Here is a 21,707-nt window from a genome sequence, read left to right on the forward strand (position 1 = left end):
CACTGGGAGCACTTTGGCTGGGGTGAAGGAGAAGGAGGGGACGCGGAAAGGCTTGGCTGGGGGTGAAGGAGAAGGAGGGGACGCGGAAAGGCGCAGACTCACTTTTGACATTGTGAGGGCCTCGTTAGTGCCTTGGTGAAAGTGGGGGAGTGCGTAGCCCTCAAGAGGAAAGAGTCGAGGACAGTGTTCATCGACTCGTCTCGTACGAGTCGAGTGCCGACATCTAATTTAAATCACACCCGTGTGAAGTGAGGGGCGCTCTTATCATCGTACATCATCATGATGTAACATGTCGATTTGCTCAGACACATATGACGTAAATTCTCCATTCATTGTCAATGGGAATTTAATGTTTGTCTAAGACGAAAATCTACACTAATAACTGAATATATAGGAAAATGAAGTACTGTAGAAGCAACAATAGTCAAATGATATTTTGGTACTTTCTTGCCATTTCTCTAGGCGAATCTGGTCTGGGAGAACAGGCAGAGAGGAAAGGAAAGGTACTATGTTTACCCAGGGTAACTGGACTAAGGAAAGGAAAGGTACTATGTTTACCCAGGGTAACTGGACTAAGGAAAGGAAAGGTACTATGTTTACCCAGGGTAACTGGACTAAGGAAAGGAAAAGTACCATGTTTACCCAGGGTAACTGGACTAAAGGAAAGGAAAGGTACCATGTTTACCCAGGGTAACTGGACTAAAGGAAAGGAAAGGTACCATGTTTACCCAGGGTAACTGGACTAAAGGAAAGGAAAGGTACCATGTTTACCCAGGGTAACTGGACTAAAGGAAAGGAAAGGTACCATGTTTACCCAGGGTAACTGGACTAAAGGAAAGGAAAGGTACTATGTTTACCCAGGGTAACTGGACTAAGGAAAGGAAAGGTACTATGTTTACCCAGGGTAACTGGACTAAGGAAAGGAAAGGTACTATGTTTACCCAGGGTAACTGGACTAAGGAAAGGAAAGGTACTATGTTTACCCAGGGTAACTGGACTAAGGAAAGGAAAGGTACTATGTTTACCCAGGGTAACTGGACTAAAGGAAAGGAAAGGTACCATGTTTACCCAGGGTAACTGGACTAAAGGAAAGGAAAGGTACTATGTTTACCCAGGGTAACTGGACTAAAGGAAAGGAAAGGTACCATGTTTACCCAGGGTAACTGGACTAAGGAAAGGAAAGGTACTATGTTTACCCAGGGTAACTGGACTAAAGGAAAGGAAAGGTACCATGTTTACCCAGGGTAACTGGACTAAGGAAAGGAAAGGTACTATGTTTACCCAGGGTAACTGGACTAAAGGAAAGGAAAGTTACTATGTTTACCCAGGGTAACTGGACTAAGCTCAAGAACTTGTTTACAGCCAGGCCCTGCTCATAGAACATTTCATGGTAGGGGTTCAATGCCTTGCTCAAAGGGCACTTCAACGGTGGTAATTTTAACGTGCCGGTCCGGGGATACGAACTATAGCGACCTTCCGATATCAAGACCGCTCCGCAAACCGTTCGGCACACCGCTGCCTCTTGGTGGTCCCTGTTCCTGCCGACAGGGGGTATATTATTCACAGATTAGGGTTCTTATAACGGCTACATTGAAGCGTGTGTAAGTGTTTGTTATTGTATGAAATAAAATAATGTGCTGCACGTTTTTTTCAGATACACCTCGGGCGACGTGCGGCTGTGGGACACCCTCCACTGGGACTCGGGAACGTCCTACCTGAAGACCAACAGCCTGTCGGGGAGCAGCGAGCCGCGGCCTCACGTCAGCCTCGTACAGGTCAACGGCAGCGTGGCGGCGGCCGCGTATGAAGACGGTGAGTGATTGTACAAGTGTTGTATTGTTACTTGCGCAAGCAGAGCGCGCAAGTAATAATTTCGCTCGGTCTCTTCAAAGTGACAGCCGTCTTTTTCAACCGTTTTTATGTGTATGCAAATCTGTGCCTGGTTTGCTGGGACCAGATTACACAGATGACCATTTCTCTTACGTCATCACTGAGAGCTAGTCATTACATACAGTATACACACCATGTACTCTGGTCCCAGCTCTCAACGATGACGTAATGTGTAATCTGGTCCCAGCAAACCAGGCACAGATTTGTATACACATAAAAACGGTTGACGGCTGTCACTTTTTGGCACCAAGTAACCACAGTATACTGCTAATCAAATTACAACTACATACTTATAGTATATGTACATGTACACGTATGTATACTAGAGTGGTGTGTATATTTCAAACGTTCCTTCACAGAGATACTGAGATGTGACAGTTTACAGCGGTCGAAAGTACTTGCGCGCTCTGCTTGCGCACTAGTTGGCCATTTATGGCCTACTAGTGTGCAACAAGCAAGTATGCACTCGGCAGAGTGCAGTTCTAGTTACTTGCGCAAGCAGAGCGCGCAAGTAATCGTTTCGCTTGGTCTCTTCGAAGTGAAGCCAAGTTTTCTTCAACTGTAAATCTGTGCCTGGTTTGCTGGGACTAGTTACAACATTACGTCATCCTTGAGAGAGTACATGGTGTGTATATGACGTAATGTTACAAGTTACAAGTTACAAGTTACAACATTACGTCATATACACACCATGTACTCTCTCAAGGATGACGTAATGTTGTAACTAGTCCCAGCAAACCAGGCACAGATTTACCGTTGAAGAAAACTTGTCTTCACTTTTTGGAACCAAGTAACCACAGTATACTGCTAATCAAATTACAACTACATACTCTGTATGTAGTTGTAACTAGAACAACTACATACAGTCTGTGCCTGGTTTGCTGGGACTAGTTACAAGTTACAAGTTACAACATTATGTCATATACACACCATGTACTCTGGTCCCAGTTCACAACGATGACGTAATGTTGTAACTGGTCCCAGCAAACCAGGCACAAACCATTACGTCATATACACACCATGTACTCTCTCAAGGATGACGTAATGTTGTAACTAGTCCCAGCAAACCAGGCACAGATTTACCGTTGAAGAAAACTTGTCTTCACTTTTTGGAACCAAGTAACCAGGAGGTTTATTTGTTGTATATTTCAACAAATTTGAAAGTATTATTACAGAAATTGAAGTTAGAGACACATATTACTCTGATCATGATTTAGTATTAATATCACTATAGTACAAAATGAAATACATTTAAAACAATTGACAATTTACAATAAGTAATAAAATAATTATACTGTATAATATATTTTAATTCAGTTTATATACCTTTTTTTTCATCACATATCAATGATTCATTTTTCTGTAAAAAAGTAGTTAGGTAGCAAATAGTTACACGTAATGATTATACATTTCAAACGTTCCTTCACAGAGATACTGAGATGTGATAGTTTCCAGCGGTCGAAAGTACTTGCGCGCTCTGCTTGCGCACTAGTTCTAGTTCTTTCTGCTTTGGCAATGTAAACGTATGTTTTCTCATGCCAATAAAGCCCATTGAATTGAAGTGAGTGAGTGAGTGAGTGAGTGAGTGAGTGGTGCAGTGAGTGAGTGAGTGAGTGAGTGAGTGAGTGAGTGGGTGGGTGGGTGAGTGAGTGAGTGAGTGAGTGAGTGAGTGAGTGAGTGAGTGAGTGAGTGGTGCAGTGAGTGGTGAGTGAGTGGTGCAGTGAGTGAGTGAGTGAGTGAGTGGTGCAGTGAGTGGTGCAGTGAGTGAGTGGGTGGGTGAGTGAGTGAGTGAGTGAGTGGTGCAGTGAGTGGTGCAGTGAGTGAGTGGGTGGGTGAGTGAGTGAGTGAGTGAGTGGTGCAGTGAGTGGTGCAGTGAGTGGTGCAGTGAGTGAGTGGGTGGGTGAGTGAGTGAGTGAGTGAGTGGTGCAGTGAGTGAGTGAGTGAGTGAGTGAGTGAGTGGTGCAGTGAGTGGTGCAGTGAGTGAGTGAGTGAGTGAGTGGTGCAGTGAGTGGTGCAGTGAGTGAGTGAGTGAGTGGGGGTGCAGTGAGTGAGTGAGTGAGTGAGTGAGTGGGGGTGCAGTGAGTGAGTGAGTGAGTGAGTGAGTGAGTGAGTGGGGGTGCAGTGAGTGAGTGAGTGAGTGAGTGAGTGAGTTGTGCAGTGAGTGAGTGAGTGAGTGGTGCAGTGAGTGGTGCAGTGAGTGAGTGAGTGAGTGAGTGAGTGGGGGTGCAGTGAGTGAGTGAGTGAGTGAGTGGGGGTGCAGTGAGTGAGTGAGTGAGTGAGTGGGGGTGCAGTGAGTGAGTGAGTGAGTGAGTGAGTGAGTGAGTGAGTGGTGCAGTGAGTGAGTGAGTGAGTGGGGGTGCAGTGAGTGGTGCAGTGAGTGGTGCAGTGAGTGAGTGAGTGAGTGAGTGGGTGAGTGAGTGGGTGAGTGGGGGTGCAGTGAGTGGTGCAGTGAGTGAGTGAGTGGGTGAGTGAGTGGTGCAGTGAGTGAGTGAGTGAGTGAGTGAGTGAGTGGGGGTGCAGTGAGTGAGTGAGTGAGTGGGGGTGCAGTGAGTGAGTGAGTGAGTGAGTGAGTGAGTGAGTGGGGGTGCAGTGAGTGAGTGAGTGAGTGAGTGAGTGAGTGAGTGAGTGAGTGAGTGGGGGTGCAGTGAGTGAGTGAGTGAGTGAGTGAGTGAGTGAGTGGGGGTGCAGTGAGTGAGTGGGTGAGTGAGTGAGTGAGTGAGTGAGTGAGTGAGTGAGTGAGTGGTGCAGTGAGTGGTGCAGTGAGTGAGTGAGTGAGTGAGTGAGTGAGTGAGTGAGTGGTGCAGTGAGTGAGTGGGGGTGCAGTGAGTGAGTGGTGCAGTGAGTGAGTGAGTGAGTGAGTGGGTGGTGCAGTGAGTGAGTGAGTGAGTGGGTGAGTGAGTGGGTGAGTGGGTGAGTGGGTGGTGCAGTGAGTGGTGCAGTGAGTGAGTGAGTGAGTGGGTGAGTGAGTGGGTGAGTGGGGGTGCAGTGAGTGGTGCAGTGAGTGGTGCAGTGAGTGAGTGAGTGAGTGAGTGAGTGAGTGGGGGTGCAGTGAGTGGTGCAGTGAGTGGTGCAGTGAGTGAGTGAGTGAGTGGGTGGTGCAGTGAGTGGTGCAGTGAGTGGTGCAGTGAGTGAGTGAGTGAGTGGGTGAGTGAGTGGGTGAGTGAGTGGGTGAGTGAGTGGGTGAGTGGGGGTGCAGTGAGTGGTGCAGTGAGTGGTGCAGTGAGTGAGTGAGTGAGTGAGTGAGTGAGTGGGGGTGCAGTGAGTGGTGCAGTGAGTGGTGCAGTGAGTGGGTGAGTGAGTGGGTGGGTGAGTGGGTGGGTGAGTGAGTGAGTGAGTGGGGGTGCAGTGAGTGGTGCAGTGAGTGGTGCAGTGAGTGGGTGAGTGAGTGAGTGAGTGGGTGGGTGAGTGGGGGTGCAGTGAGTGGTGCAGTGAGTGGTGCAGTGAGTGGGTGAGTGAGTGAGTGAGTGGGTGGGTGAGTGGGGGTGCAGTGAGTGGTGCAGTGAGTGGTGCAGTGAGTGGTGCAGTGAGTGGGTGAGTGAGTGAGTGAGTGGGTGGGTGAGTGAGTGAGTGAGTGGGTGGGTGAGTGGGGGTGCAGTGCTGGTTTTTGGAAGCACACATTTCTATTTTAGTTTTAGTCGTAGTCTTTGGAATGAAACTTCATTCAGTCACATTTTATTTTAGTCACCTGGATGGAACGTTTTAGTTGTTGGTCTAGTTTTAGTCGACTAAATATCATAAGATTTTAGTCGACTAAATCTACAGGTGATTTAGTCTGCTAAAATGTGTGTTAATAATCTCCGCTGTCCACTCCATAGTGAAGTGACAACAACCCCCCTAGGCCCCTACAAACACACACACACACACACACACACACACACACACACACACACACACACATTCTCACTCTCTGCACCGCTCAGATCAGACCAGACGTGTCTGATTTCTTGTTGCTGTGTGGGTGTATTGTATTGTATGCAGGCTGTGTGGACCTGTGGAGCGTGGAGACCGGGGGGCAGCCCATCCACCACTTCCAGAGCCCGGGCAGGATCCAGGCTCTGGCCCTCAGCCCAGACGCTCCCTCTCTGCTCTCTGCCCACGGGCCAGATGTTCGCTTGGACTGCCCCGACGACCGTGGGTACTGGAGGACCCTCTGCCGGGCCCGTTTACCCAAGCCTGTAAGTGTAGTCTGTAGTTCCAGGCCCGTTTACCCAAGGCTGTGAGTGTAGCCTGTGGTTCCAGGCCCGTTTACCCAAGGCTGTGAGTGTAGCCTGTGGTTCCAGTGTCAGTACTCAGTCTAGTCGCTAATATGCATTGTATGTCTCTTGATGCCAGGTTCAAAGAGACTTGTGTAAATCATGGTTCATTGCCATTCGGTGCGTTTATAGTGCCATTAATTCAAAATCAACGTGCCTTACATTCACTCGTTGGGCACATTTACGCTCATACACAGACTGGAGAATATGAATATGAATATTACGTTCATACACAGACAGCAGAGGAAACCCATGCACGGCACCAGTCTGCTCTTCCACTACACCTCAGATCCCAATATTCCACTTTTACTCCACTATATATATTTGTAAACGTTAGTTACTTTGATTATTATTACAGAACATACTGTACATTAACCACTTAACAGCCCTATATACATTTTGGCCATGATTCGGCCAGATTTGGGGGTATTGGAATTTGGCTCTCTAGACTGCATGCATTCTTACTGCCTTCCTTCTGCATTATGGTTCCTGGTGTTATGCACTGTTTGCTCCCACCGCCACCCCAGCTCTGTTATTTATGTTCCCCATGGGGGGTTGTTATTGTATATCTATCTCCCTGCGCTTAAGGCTTAATGATGGTGTTTAATAGTGCCGTGCAGGGAGAAAATGTATGATGAGATGAGATGAGATCTACGTCCCCGAGGGGTAATTGAAACGTTACTACAGCATGTGGTGTACATAAATAAAGCTAAAAGAAACAACAGACACAAGTGGACATGACCACACAAGACTCCTTAAGTTGCGTCCTAGAACTCATCTTCTCCCTGCCCACTTCACCAGTCTGGGGTGGCTTAAAGTGGAGGAGAGAGTATCCCAGTTTAAAATGTGCCTTGTTCACAGGATTAGAAATAATGTAGCAACCCAAATATTTCAGTGACTACTTTTCAAAGGTTAGTGATACCCACAGGCACTACACCAGAGGTCAGCCCTACCCCTAAAACCTTTACAGCAATATGGGGAAATCATCTTTCCTATATTCTGCAGCAGTTCAGTGGAATGACTCTCCTTCCAGCCTTGAGCTGATCAGTTCCTTCGAAAACCTTAAATGCACATTAAAAAGATGGTTGTCTGATAACATGACCTACATTTTTTATATCCATACTGACCTTTTTAGATTAGAATAGGTTAAAAAAGAAGACTAAAATAATCTCGTTTTTATTGGTTGGGTTTTTTGTACTTTTTCCTGTGTTTTTGTTTCATGTTATGTCTTTGTCTCCTGTCCCTCCTTCCCCAAAAGGAACAGGGTCCCTTCCCCAAAAGGAACAGGGTCCCTTCCCCAAAAGGAACAGGGTCCCTTCCCCAAAAGGAACAGGGTCCCTTCCCCAAAAGGAACAGGGTCCCTTCCCCAAAAGGAACAGGGTCCCTTCCCCAAAAGGAACAGGGTCCCTTCCCCAAAAGGAACAGGGTCCCTTCCCCAAAAGGAACAGGGTCCCTTCCCCAAAAGGAACAGGGTCCCTTCCCCAAAAGGAACAGGGTCCCTTCCCCAAAAGGAACAGGGTCCCTTCCCCAAAAGGAACAGGGTCCCTTCCCCAAAAGGAACAGGGTCCCTTCCCCAAAAGGAACAGGGTCCCTTCCCCAAAAGGAACAGGGTCCCTTCCCCAAAAGGAACCGGGTCCCTTCCCCAAAAGGAAGAGGGTCCCTTCCCCTAAAGGAACAGGGTCCCTTCCCCTAAAGGAACAGGGTCCCTTCCCCAAAAGGAACAGGGTCCCTTCCCCAAAAGGAACAGGGTCCCTTCCCCAAAAGGAACAGGGTCCCTTCCCCTAAAGGAACCGGGTCAGGGCAAAAATACAACTGATATTTTGTTTGTCTGTTTTGTTTTGTTACTCCCCATGTCCCCTTTTCCCAAAAGTCATACGGCCAACTGGCCAAGCTACACCAGGCAATTTTGCGCGCGTGCGTATGCGTTTACTGCACGCGTGCGTATGCGTTTACTGCACGCGTACAGTGCGTTTGGACAGGACCAATATATGTCAATGATACCATGAGCTACACCAGACGCACGGATACCGCGGGCCATCCTACGCGTGCTCTAAAAATAGGATCGGTTCTAAAAAAAATTACGTGCGTATAATGCCCCCATGCGCGCGTATCTATCCTCCCGGAAGGTCCCGCACAAACCTGCATGCCGCGCGTCTGACAGATCGATGTAGCCAGGGCATATGGCTTACGCACGCACGGTCCGCACGTTTAGAGTAAACGCACGAGAAAAGCCTGGTGTAGCTTGGCCGTTAGTGTTAGTCTAGTTTTAGTAGACTAAATATCATAAGATTTTAGGCGACTAAATCTACAGTTGATTTAGTCCTCGTAATGGCTGATTTTACACTTGCTGAGTAATAGCCGAGGTTGTAGATCTGCTATTTTCAGCGTGCAACCAAGTGTAAAATGACTTATACTGGATCTCCTGTCCACTATAGTCCCTTCCTAAAATGTACCGGTAGTCTAGTTTATATTTGTTGACAAAATTGTCAATATATTTATTTAGTTTTTATGTAGTTTTCGTCAGTGAAAAAAGGTAGTGGACGAGGCTTGAGGATTATAGGGTTGTCCAAGTGTAAGGCAAAGCAGCCTCGCAACATACTGTTCAATCTCCTCCATTAGAGGCCGTCGGTCTATTTGGAGGAGAAGGTGCTTTTTGTACCCATGATTTACTTTCGGTGTTGGTATAATATTATGACAGACTGAAGGGACCAATGGTGGCTGTGAATAAGTTCATGTGTTGCCTACTGTATATTCTGTACATTTAGGGCTTGTTTGGACTATGAGCACTGAGACACGTGATGTTTCGAGTGCGTAGTATATCGGAAGCAACTGAAAATATTCGTGCCCTTGATAATGTATTTTATAAATGTGGACTCAAATAAAGAAATCTAAATGTGTGTGTGCGCCCCCCTTGTGGGCAGGTGGAGAGCAGCGTGCTGGTGCCGGGCAGGGGACAGCAGAGCCCGCTGGCGGTCGTGGCCGCCGGAGACAGCGTCTACCTGCTGCGGCCGGCAGCAGCGGGGGACGAGGACGAGGACGACGGCGGCGAGCCGCCGCCGCGGACGCTGCACTCGGTGTACGGCCACCCGGTCACATGTCTGGACGCGTCCGGCTCCCGCGCCGCGCTGGGCTTGAAGAGCGGCGGCTGGGCCATGCACGATGGAGGAAACAAGGTAATAATAATAATCTTTATTGTTCCGAAGGATATTTGTCTTCACAGTCTGTTCAACACCCACATCAAAAACAACACAGAGCACATTAACACCAAGACGATACAAAAACAAAAACAAAACATGAGGTCCCCACTGTGTACAGAACCATCCTATCGGCAGGGCAGTTTGTTTAATGCCGCGATGGCTGAGGGGACAAAACTCCTACTAAAACTGACCTTTTTCCAATGGCAAGGTTCTGTATCTTTGTCCAGATGGCATGAGGTTAAAGAAACGATACAGAGGATGGTCAGTGTCATTTGATATCGAGAGTGCTAGTCGTGTGATGGCCTTATCGTTTATTGATCAGAAAGTTTGGTTGTAGGAAGTCCGATGATTTTGGAAGCAATACGGGTGATACTGAAAAGTTTGTTCCTGTTAGGCATGGACAGTATGGTGTAGAAACATGTTCCTGTTAGACATGGACAGTATGGTGTAGAAACATGTTCCTGTTAGGTGACAGTATGGTGTAGAAACATGTTCCTGTTAGGTGACAGTATGGTGTAGAAACATGTTCCTGTTAGGTGACAGTATGGTGTAGAAACATGTTTCTGTTAGGTATGGACAGTATGGTGTAGAAACATGTTTCTGTTAGGCATGGACAGTATGGTGTAGAAACATGTTTCTGTTAGGCATGGACAGTATGGTGTAGAAACATGTTCCTGTTAGGCATGGACAGTATGGTGTAGAAACATGTTTCTGTTAGGCATGGACAGTATGGTGTAGAAACATGTTTCTGTTAGGCATGGACAGTATGGTGTAGAAACATGTTCCTGTTAGGCATGGACAGTATGGTGTAGAAACATGTTCCTGTTAGGTGACAGTATGGTGTAGAAACATGTTCCTGTTAGGCATGGACAGTATGGTGTAGAAACATGTTCCTGTTAGGCATGGACAGTATGGTGTAGAAACATGTTCCTGTTAGGTGACAGTATGGTGTAGAAACATGTTCCTGTTAGGTGACAGTATGGTGTAGAAACATGTTCCTGTTAGGCATGGACAGTATGGTGTAGAAACATGTTCCTGTTAGGCATGGACAGTATGGTGTAGAAACATGTTCCTGTTAGGTGACAGTATGGTGTAGAAACATGTTCCTGTTAGGTGACAGTATGGTGTAGAAACATGTTCCTGTTAGGTGACAGTATGGTGTAGAAACATGTTCCTGTTAGGTGACAGTATGGTGTAGAAACATGTTCCTGTTAGACATGGACAGTATGGTGTAGAAACATGTTTCTGTTAGGCATGGACAGTATGGTTTAGAAACATGTTTCTGTTAGACATGGACAGTATGGTGTAGAAACATGTTCCTGTTAGGCATGGACAGTATGGTTTAGAAACATGTTCCTCTTAGACATGGACAGTATGGTGTAGAAACATGTTTCTGTTAGACATGGACAGTATGGTGTAGAAACATGTTCCTGTTAGGCATGGACAGTATGGTGTAGAAACATGTTCCTGTTAGGCATGGACAGTATGGTGTAGAAACATGTTCCTGTTAGGCATGGACAGTATGGTGTAGAAACATGTTCCTGTTAGGCATGGACAGTATGGTGTAGAAACATGTTTCTGTTAGGTGACAGTATGGTGTAGAAACATGTTCCTGTTAGGCATGGACAGTATGGTGTAGAAACATGTTCCTGTTAGGTGACAGTATGGTGTAGAAACATGTTCCTGTTAGGTGACAGTATGGTGTAGAAACATGTTCCTGTTAGGCATGGACAGTATGGTGTAGAAACATGTTCCTGTTAGGCATGGACAGTATGGTGTAGAAACATGTTCCTGTTAGGCATGGACAGTATGGTGTAGAAACATGTTCCTGTTAGGTGACAGTATGGTGTAGAAACATGTTCCTGTTAGGTGACAGTATGGTGTAGAAACATGTTCCTGTTAGGCATGGACAGTATGGTGTAGAAACATGTTCCTGTTAGGTGACAGTATGGTGTAGAAACATGTTCCTGTTAGGCATGGACAGTATGGTGTAGAAACATGTTCCTGTTAGGCATGGACAGTATGGTGTAGAAACATGTTCCTGTTAGGCATGGACAGTATGGTGTAGAAACATGTTCCTGTTAGGTGACAGTATGGTGTAGAAACATGTTTCTGTTAGACATGGACAGTATGGTGTAGAAACATGTTCCTGTTAGGCATGGACAGTATGGTGTAGAAACATGTTCCTGTTAGGCATGGACAGTATGGTGTAGAAACATGTTCCTGTTAGGCATGGACAGTATGGTGTAGATTAGAAACATGTTCCTGTTAGGCATGGACAGTATGGTGTAGAAACATGTTCCTGTTAGGCATGGACAGTATGGTGTAGAAACATGTTCCTGTTAGGCATGGACAGTATGGTGTAGAAACATGTTTCTGTTAGGCATGGACAGTATGGTGTAGAAACATGTTCCTGTTAGACATGGACAGTATGGTGTAGAAACATGTTCCTGTTAGGCATGGACAGTATGGTGTAGAAACATGTTTCTGTTAGGCATGGACAGTATGGTGTAGAAACATGTTTCTGTTAGACATGGACAGTATGGTGTAGAAACATGTTTCTGTTAGACATGGACAGTATGGTGTAGAAACATGTTCCTGTTAGGCATGGACAGTATGGTGTAGAAACATGTTTCTGTTAGACATGGACAGTATGGTGTAGAAACATGTTCCTGTTAGGCATGGACAGTATGGTGTAGAAACATGTTTCTGTTAGACATGGACAGTATGGTGTAGAAACATGTTCCTGTTAGGTGACAGTATGGTGTAGAAACATGTTTCTGTTAGGCATGGACAGTATGGTGTAGAAACATGTTCCTGTTAGGCATGGACAGTATGGTGTAGAAACATGTTTCTGTTAGACATGGACAGTATGGTGTAGAAACATGTTCCTGTTAGGCATGGACAGTATGGTGTAGAAACATGTTTCTGTTAGGCATGGACAGTATGGTGTAGAAACATGTTTCTGTTAGGCATGGACAGTATGGTGTAGAAACATGTTCCTGTTAGGCATGGACAGTATGGTGTAGAAACATGTTCCTGTTAGACATGGACAGTATGGTGTAGAAACATGTTTCTGTTAGGCATGGACAGTAGAAACATGTTCCTGTTAGACATGGACAGTATGGTGTAGAAACATGTTCCTGTTAGGTGACAGTATGGTGTAGAAACATGCAGAACAGTACAACAGAACAGGTTGAATAATGCTTTTGTACGTGTTGTTATGACTCCAGTGTAAAAAGTGACCCCCCCCCCCCCCCCCAAGTGCACAGCGAGGAAGAGGTGAAAGGAGAGGAACTAGTCGACTATTCAACTAGTCGACTAGTAAATCCACTAGTGGACCTTGTTGGTACTACAGTAGTTGACTAGTTTATTTCCCCGATTTTGTAGGCCTCAAGATCAGGTAGATTATAGTTATAGTCACCAATGTACACCGTTTTTAAATGTACAAATATTTATTTACATTTATTTTTTACATAATAAAGTTAAACCACTAGTCGGCTAGTAAACTAGGCAACTAGTCAACTAGTAAAAATGACTAGAAGTGAATGCCCTAGGAGGGGGCACAGGGATCCGTATCCGTTTGCTGTTCCTCAGAGCTCCAGTCCCGGACTCGTCAGTATATTCAGTCTTAGTTTTAGTCATCATAGCTTAGTTCTCATGTAGTTTCCATTTCGTTTTTGTCAGTGAAAAAAAGGTAGTCTACGAACATTTTTCGTCTTAGTTTTAGTCGACGAAAACAACACAGACAGATGGAAAGGTTTTGTTGCATATAGGAAAACATTATTTGAATATTATGGCACTCAACATTCAGATATTTGGGTCCGGCATTATCTTGCCAACTTTGTATACTACAATTTAGCCTACGTTGTTGTTGTTGTTGTTGTTGTTGTATATCTGTGCTAATGGAATTGATGGAAGCGTATCAAGGCCTCTTGGGTTTGCCAGGGACTTGACATGTCGGGGAAGCCAAATCTCACCATTTTGGAAGGTAGAAGTTATTATAGGCCAGTCAGCATTGAACGCCGGCAAAGGGGCAATAATATCAACTAATATCAGTGCAACAGTTAATCGATTTGATCGATTTATACAACATAGAAATATAGAAGTCTGTGAAGTACAATAGTGCTGCAATATACAGTAAGGTGCCCCTTGTAGATTGCTATTCACACCGTTGTACAAAATATAAAATGGGGCTTAATCAATTTAATTCATTATAAAGAAGAACATCGTATGAAAAAAATAACTCCCACTAATTATTAACCACGATTATTCTATCAAGTGATTGAGTAATTGAGTAATGAGTAATCGCTGAGAAAACAATCGATGGTTGCAGCCCTAATATCAGACATGCTTATAAACGGTAAAATCACAAGTTTAGATTTATTCATCCAAGGGTCTATACTCTATACGTCTGTAGTATACCTTCTATTTTTGTCCCCCTCTTCACCAAGTCTCTTAAAGGGACACTTCACCCTTTTTGCAAAAAGATATATGTTAATGACGTTTAGGAGCTTTAGAACACTTTCCTGGGGGTCTTTATGTGTGTAATATGTGGTTTTAGATATTTTAGATTGTAGCAGTGAGCCTGTTGTCTCTGATGTCATGGACACTGGGCTCACTTCCTTCCTGGACTACATGTTGTCTCAGTAAGACAGCTCTCCCCCCTATCCACAAGGAGGAGCAGTGCACCAAAGAATTATGGGAATTGTAGTCCAGGAAGGTAGTGAGACCAGTGTCCATGACATCAGAGACAACAGGCTCACTGCTACAATCTAAAATATCTAAAACCACATATTACACACATAAATACCCCTAGGAAAGTAATCTAAAGCTTCTAAACGTCATTAACATATATTTTTTTGCAAAAAGGGTGAAGTGTCCCTTTAACTTGTAGACCGGCTGTTTCGCCAGAAGCGGCACGCTCTGGTTGATGTGGTTTTATCTTCACTGTATAAACTCTCAGTGGAGTAACTCTCCTCTGTCTCAATGCCTCCTGGACCATAAATATAGGACACCTGTAGGGGATACGGCAGGTCTGGAGTTTAACACGTAGCTTAACACATTTAGGCCTGACGTCGAAATGTAAAAGTCTTCTGAAAAACCTATGTTTCTAATATGAGTGGTGCTCAACCCCAGACCCCCAGAATGATCTATATTTGCCCGCGGGGACCCCCATCTGAAAATATGTTGTTCCAGGGACCCCCCCCCCCCCCCCCCCCCCCCGGAAGCAAAGATTTGAGTTAACGTTCGCTCTGAAAGAATATATATTCAAAGATTTCCGTCACATTTTCACAATTCTTTTAAAATAGCAGATCTACGAGCTTGTACTGTAGCATCTACTCAGTGGCGCGCTATGAGCTTGTAGATCTGCTATTTTTCAATAGCTGAAGTATAACAAAATGCTTAGTTAAAACACCAAAAGGCGTTCCCGCCCAGAATGTGTTAACCCATTCTGACCTGAGATCAGATTCATACGAGGTTTCCACTGGACACACACTGGTCTGATGAACCCATTCTGACCTGAGATCAGATTCTAAAAATGTCAGTCGTTCTTCGATTTTTCAAAAATAGCAGACCTACAAGCTCGTAGCGCGCCACTCGGTGGCGCGCTACGAGCTTGTAGATCTGCTATTTTTCAATAGCTAAAGCATAACATGATGCTAACACCAAAATGGGTTCCGGTTCAGAATGTGTTAAATAGTACAAGTCCTCCTGGGCCCTGTCCCCTATTTACTACAGCACTTAGTGTTCTTTTCATCTTAATTCCCAGAGCGGCTTCTGCTTGCTTCTAATAATTGTTTTTGCAATGTTTCTATAAGGACCACGTGTGCTTAACCCATTCTAGACGGGAACCGTTTTAACTGAGCATTATGTTATATTTTAGCCACTCGGTGCCGCGCTATGAGCTTGTATAGGTCTGCTATTTTTGAAAAATCGTAAAAAAATGTGGCACAAATCTTTGAAAATATATTCTTTCAGAGCGAACGTTTCCTAAATGGATTAAACTGGGACTCGTGCCTTTTTATCTGGAAAGTACAAACACCCAGAAGACAAAGCAATCAGTCAGGAACGCCAGCTTCTATATTCCATTATATTCAATGCTGTCGTCATGAGTACTCCTCCGATCAAGGTCGCACGCTTTTATCGAAGAGAGGCGCTTTTTGTGATGAAAGGCGATGTCACGAATGGCTACTTGAACCTTCATTTGCGTCCAAAAAAGATTGTTTTGGGGGTGGGGGGGGGGGAACTGAAGCAAGACCTGGCCTGCTGTTGTAGCCTGCACCGCAAAATCTCGTTAGGAGAGTTAAAACTAAAAAAAATAATGGGTTGGGCTCCTTTTTTTGTGTGAGTCAAATGAACCCTGTGGGTCTCACTGTGTTCCTCCTGTGAGGGGCGGGTCTTTGGCAGCGCTCCTTACATGACATCATACCTTGTTAGCGCAGCATGGCTGTCTCTCTCACACACACAGCATTAATCTGCAGTGGACTGCCATAGCAGCAGCACTAAAGCGCCACATAGTGGCCGGAGGGGAGCATAGCACTTAGGAAGATGAACATACAGTCAGTATGGCCCTTATTTATCAACGCGGTGTACACCCAAGCCCGGCCCGGCCCGGCCAATAGTAATAAGTATCTCCAATAGTAATAAGTATCTCCAGTTGTAATAAGTATCTCCAGTTGTAATAAGTTGTAATAAGTATCTCCAATAGTAATAAGTATCTCCAGTTGTAATAAGTATCTCCAGTTGTAATAAGTATCTCCAGTTGTAATAAGTATCTCCAGTTGTAATAAGTATCTCCAGTTGTAATAAGTATCTCCAGTTGTAATAAGTATCTCCAGTTGTAATAAGTATCTCCAGTTGTAATAAGTATCTCCAGTTGTAATAAGTATCTCCAGTTGTAATAAGTATCTCCAATAGTAATAAGTATCTCCAGTTGTAATAAGTATCTCCAGTTGTAATAAGTATCTCCAGTTGTAATAAGTATCTCCAGTTGTAATAAGTATCTCCAGTTGTAATAAGTATCTCCAGTTGTAATAAGTATCTCCAGTTGTAATAAGTATCTCCAGTAGTAATAAGTATCTCCAGTTGTAATAAGTATCTCCAGTTGTAATAAGTATCTCCAGTAGTAATAAGTATCTCCAGTTGTAATAAGTATCTCCAGTTGTAATAAGTATCTCCAGTTGTAATAAGTATCTCCAGTTGTAATAAGTATCTCCAATAGTAATAAGTATCTCCAGTTGTAATAAGTATCTCCAGTTGTAATAAGTATCTCCAGTTGTAATAAGTATCTCCAGTAGTAATAAGTATCTCCAGTTGTAATAAGTATCTCCAGTTGTAATAAGTATCTCCAGTTGTAATAAGTATCTCCAGTTGTAATAAGTATCTCCAATAGTAATAAGTATCTCCAGTTGTAATAAGTATCTCCAATTGTAATAAGTATCTCCAGTTGTAATAAGTATCTCCAGTTGTAATAAGTATCTCCAGTTGTAATAAGTATCTCCAGTTGTAATAAGTATCTCCAGTTGTAATAAGTATCTCCAGTAGTAATAAGTATCTCCAGTTGTAATAAGTATCTCCAGTTGTAATAAGTATCTCCAGTAGTAATAAGTATCTCCAGTTGTAATAAGTATCTCCAGTTGTAATAAGTATCTCCAGTTGTAATAAGTATCTCCAGTTGTAATAAGTATCTCCAATAGTAATAAGTATCTCCAGTTGTAATAAGTATCTCCAGTTGTAATAAGTATCTCCAGTTGTAATAAGTATCTCCAGTTGTAATAAGTATCTCCAGTTGTAATAAGTATCTCCAGTTGTAATAAGTTGTAATAAGTATCTCCAGTTGTAATAAGTATCTCCAGTTGTAATAAGTATCTCCAGTTGTAATAAGTATCTCCAGTTGTAATAAGTATCTCCAGTAGTAATAAGTATCTCCAGTTGTAATAAGTATCTCCAGTTGTAATAAGTATCTCCAGTTGTAATAAGTATCTCCAGTTGTAATAAGTATCTCCAGTAGTAATAAGTATCTCCAGTTGTAATAAGTATCTCCAGTTGTAATAAGTATCTCCAGTTGTAATAAGTATCTCCAGTAGTAATAAGTATCTCCAGTTGTAATAAGTATCTCCAGTTGTAATAAGTATCTCCAGTTGTAATAAGTTGTAATAAGTATCTCCAGTTGTAATAAGTATCTCCAGTTGTAATAAGTATCTCCAGTTGTAATAAGTATCTCCAGTTGTAATAAGTATCTCCAGTTGTAATAAGTATCTCCAGTTGTAATAAGTATCTCCAGTAGTAATAAGTATCTCCAGTTGTAATAAGTATCTCCAGTTGTAATAAGTATCTCCAGTTGTAATAAGTTGTAATAAGTATCTCCAGTTGTAATAAGTATCTCCAGTTGTAATAAGTATCTCCAGTTGTAATAAGTATCTCCAGTTGTAATAAGTATCTCCAGTTGTAATAAGTATCTCCAGTTGTAATAAGTATCTCCAGTTGTAATAAGTATCTCCAGTAGTAATAAGTATCTCCAGTTGTAATAAGTATCTCCAGTTGTAATAAGTATCTCCAGTTGTAATAAGTTGTAATAAGTATCTCCAGTTGTAATAAGTATCTCCAGTTGTAATAAGTATCTCCAGTAGTAATAAGTATCTCCAGTTGTAATAAGTATCTCCAGTTGTAATAAGTATCTCCAGTTGTAATAAGTATCTCCAGTTGTAATAAGTATCTCCAGTTGTAATAAGTATCTCCAGTAGTAATAAGTATCTCCAGTTGTAATAAGTATCTCCAGTTGTAATAAGTATCTCCAGTTGTAATAAGTATCTCCAGTTGTAATAAGTATCTCCAGTTGTAATAAGTATCTCCAGTTGTAATAAGTATCTCCAGTTGTAATAAGTATCTCCAGTTGTAATAAGTATCTCCAGTTGTATTACTGAGGTGGGGCACACTGGGTACAACAACAAGGTTATTTGACATGTATTCACGTGTATTTGGCTTACACATGAATTAAACACAGATGGGGAACATAATGAAATAAATAAAACTGTCTTCACCAGAGGACAAAAAGCCACACTGTCCATCCTGATGGATCCTGACTGTCCCTTTGTCCTTTCTGTCCCTGGGTCGGTCCTGTTGGTCTGAGTTAGTCAACATGACACCTGACTGTCCCTTTGTCCTTTCTGTCCCTCGATCTGTCCTGTTGGTCTGAGTTAGTCCGTTCTATTTGTTGACATGTCTGTCTCTTGTTCTGCACCAGGCGGGATGGCAGCAGTGTTGTTTTTTTATTTTAGTTTTAGTCGTAGTCTCTTGAATAGTTTTCATTTAGTTTCAGTCACACAGGAGTATTTTCGTGCAAAACGAATGCTTGGAATGGATTCAGCATCATGAAAACCCCCTACTTTGACACGTCACATACTACTTAAAGCATAATGAAATTTGGAAATTTTGCCTTATATTGGTCGATAATGGTACCCCAACTTTCAGCAGCTGTCACAACGTTTCCCTGTGATAGTAGACACCTTTATGAACACATATGTGATAGTAGACACCTTTATGAACACATATGTGATAGTAGACACCTTTATGAACACTTCTGTGATAGTAGACACCTTTATGAACACATCTGTGATAGTAGACACCTTTATGAACACTTCTGTGATAGTAGACACCTTTATGAACACATATGTGATAGTAGACACCTTTATGAACACATCTGTGATAGTAGACACCTTTATGAACACTTCTGTGATAGTAGACACCTTTATGAACACATATGTAATAGTAGACACCTTTATGAACACATATGTGATAGTAGACACCTTTATGAACACATCTGTGATAGTAGACACCTTTATGAACACATATGTAATAGTAGACACCTTTATGAACACATCTGTGATAGTAGACACCTTTATGAACACATATGTGATAGTAGACACCTTTATGAACACATCTGTGATAGTAGACACCTTTATGAACACATCTGTGATAGTAGACACCTTTATGAACACATCTGTGATAGTAGACACCTTTATGAACATACTTCTGTGATAGTAGACACCTTTATGAACACATCTGTGATAGTAGACACCTTTATGAACACATCTGTGATAGTAGACACCTTTATGAACACATCTGTGATAGTAGACACCTTTATGAACACTTCTGTGATAGTAGACACCTTTATGAACACATCTGTGATAGTAGACACCTTTATGAACACATCTGTGATAGTAGACACCTTTATGAACACATCTGTGATAGTAGACACCTTTATGAACACATCTGTGATAGTAGACACCTTTATGAACACATCTGTGATAGTAGACACCTTTATGAACACATCTGTGATAGTAGACACCTTTATGAACACATCTGTGATAGTAGACACCTTTATGAACACATCTGTGATAGTAGACACCTTTATGAACTCATCTGTGATAGTAGACACCTTTATGAACACATCTGTGATAGTAGACACCTTTATGAACACATCTGTGATAGTAGACACCTTTATGAACACATCTGTGATAGTAGACACCTTTATGAACACTTCTGTGATAGTAGACACCTTTATGAACACATATGTGATAGTAGACACCTTTATGAACACATCTGTGATAGTAGACACCTTTATGAACACATCTGTGATAGTAGACACCTTTATGAACACATCTGTGATAGTAGACACCTTTATGAACACATCTGTGATAGTAGACACCTTTATGAACACTTCTGTGATAGTAGACACCTTTATGAACACATCTGTGATAGTAGACACCTTTATGAACACATCTGTGATAGTAGACACCTTTATGAACATACTTCTGTGATAGTAGACACCTTTATGAACACATCTGTGATAGTAGACACCTTTATGAACACATCTGTGATAGTAGACACCTTTATGAACACATATGTGATAGTAGACACCTTTATGAACACATCTGTGATAGTAGACACCTTTATGAACACATCTGTGATAGTAGACACCTTTATGAACATACTTCTGTGATAGTAGACACCTTTATGAACACTTCTGTGATAGTAGACACCTTTATGAACACATCTGTGATAGTAGACACCTTTATGAACACATCTGTGATAGTAGACACCTTTATGAACACATCTGTGATAGTAGACACCTTTATGAACACATATGTGATAGTAGACACCTTTATGAACACATATGTGATAGTAGACACCTTTATGAACACTTCTGTGATAGTAGACACCTTTATGAACTCATCTGTGATAGTAGACACCTTTATGAACACATATGTGATAGTAGACACCTTTATGAACACATCTGTGATAGTAGACACCTTTATGAACACATCTGTGATAGTAGACACCTTTATGAACACTTCTGTGATAGTAGACACCTTTATGAACACATCTGTGATAGTAGACACCTTTATGAACACATATGTGATAGTAGACACCTTTATGAACACATATGTGATAGTAGACACCTTTATGAACACTTCTGTGATAGTAGACACCTTTATGAACACTTCTGTGAAGAAAGCTAGTGGTAAGCATTTTTTTCCAAGATTTACCACAACCTATCTTCATATAATAGGTCCTCACTAATAATCATGATAAAATGGTGCAATTTATTTCTACTCGGTCTGTGTCTCATAGGAGGGCTGTGGGCAGTTCATAAACGGTCTTCCAGTGACGACATTGATTCGGAATACAAGCTAATATAAACTGCAGGCTTTCTAGTCCTGAAAAAAGTTGCAATGCGAAAATGGAAGCCATCGTTCTCACGATAATGAAAATCTAAATATCTTGTGGTCCTTTAAAGTAACTTTACCTAACCATCACTGCTGTGCTGTTTCTACTTTCTGGCACCTGAATTTCCCCCTCAGGATCAATAAAGATATCTAATCTACTCTAGTCTCACTCATGCCTAAAATGATGCCCGTTCATGTGGAGCCTCCTGTCGTGGCTAATTAAAATATTGAAGACGTCTAATCAGCCTTAATCCATTCTGGGCGGGAACCCGTTTTTGGGCGTTAGCATTACGTTATGCTTTAGCTATTTAAAAATAGCAGATCTACAAGCTCGTAGCGCGCCACCGAGTGGCGCGCTACGAGCTTGTAGGTCTGCTATTTTTTTTTTTATCGAAGAACGACTGACATGGAAACATAGCTTTTTCGGAAAACTGTCATTTTCAAACAGACATTTTTTTTAATCTGATCTCAGGTCAGAATGAAAACTGTCAGGATGTAGAAGACATTTTGTAGAATCTGATCTCAGGTCAGAATGGAAAACTGTCAGGATGTAGAAGAACATTTTGTAGAATCTGATCTCAGGTCAGAATGGAAAACTGTCAGGATGTAGAAGACATTTTGTAGAATCTGATCTC

General features: G+C 42.6%; 1 protein-coding gene across 1 annotated transcript in view; it reads left to right on the forward strand.

Annotated features, from left to right (window-relative positions):
- Window positions 1-21,707, forward strand: part of fbxw8 (F-box and WD repeat domain containing 8) — a 50,941-nt gene that overhangs the window by 9,348 nt on the left and 19,886 nt on the right. Inside the window, exons 5-7 of the mRNA XM_080756128.1 lie at window positions 1,655-1,812; window positions 5,869-6,065; window positions 9,065-9,316. Coding sequence (XP_080612254.1) covers window positions 1,655-1,812; window positions 5,869-6,065; window positions 9,065-9,316 — 607 coding nt within the window. The remainder of the gene's footprint in view (window positions 1-1,654; window positions 1,813-5,868; window positions 6,066-9,064; window positions 9,317-21,707) is intronic.

Source organism: Protomyctophum bolini (genome assembly GCF_963924005.1).
Source record: "Protomyctophum bolini genome assembly, chromosome: 22".
NCBI classification, from domain to species: domain Eukaryota; kingdom Metazoa; phylum Chordata; class Actinopteri; order Myctophiformes; family Myctophidae; genus Protomyctophum; species Protomyctophum bolini.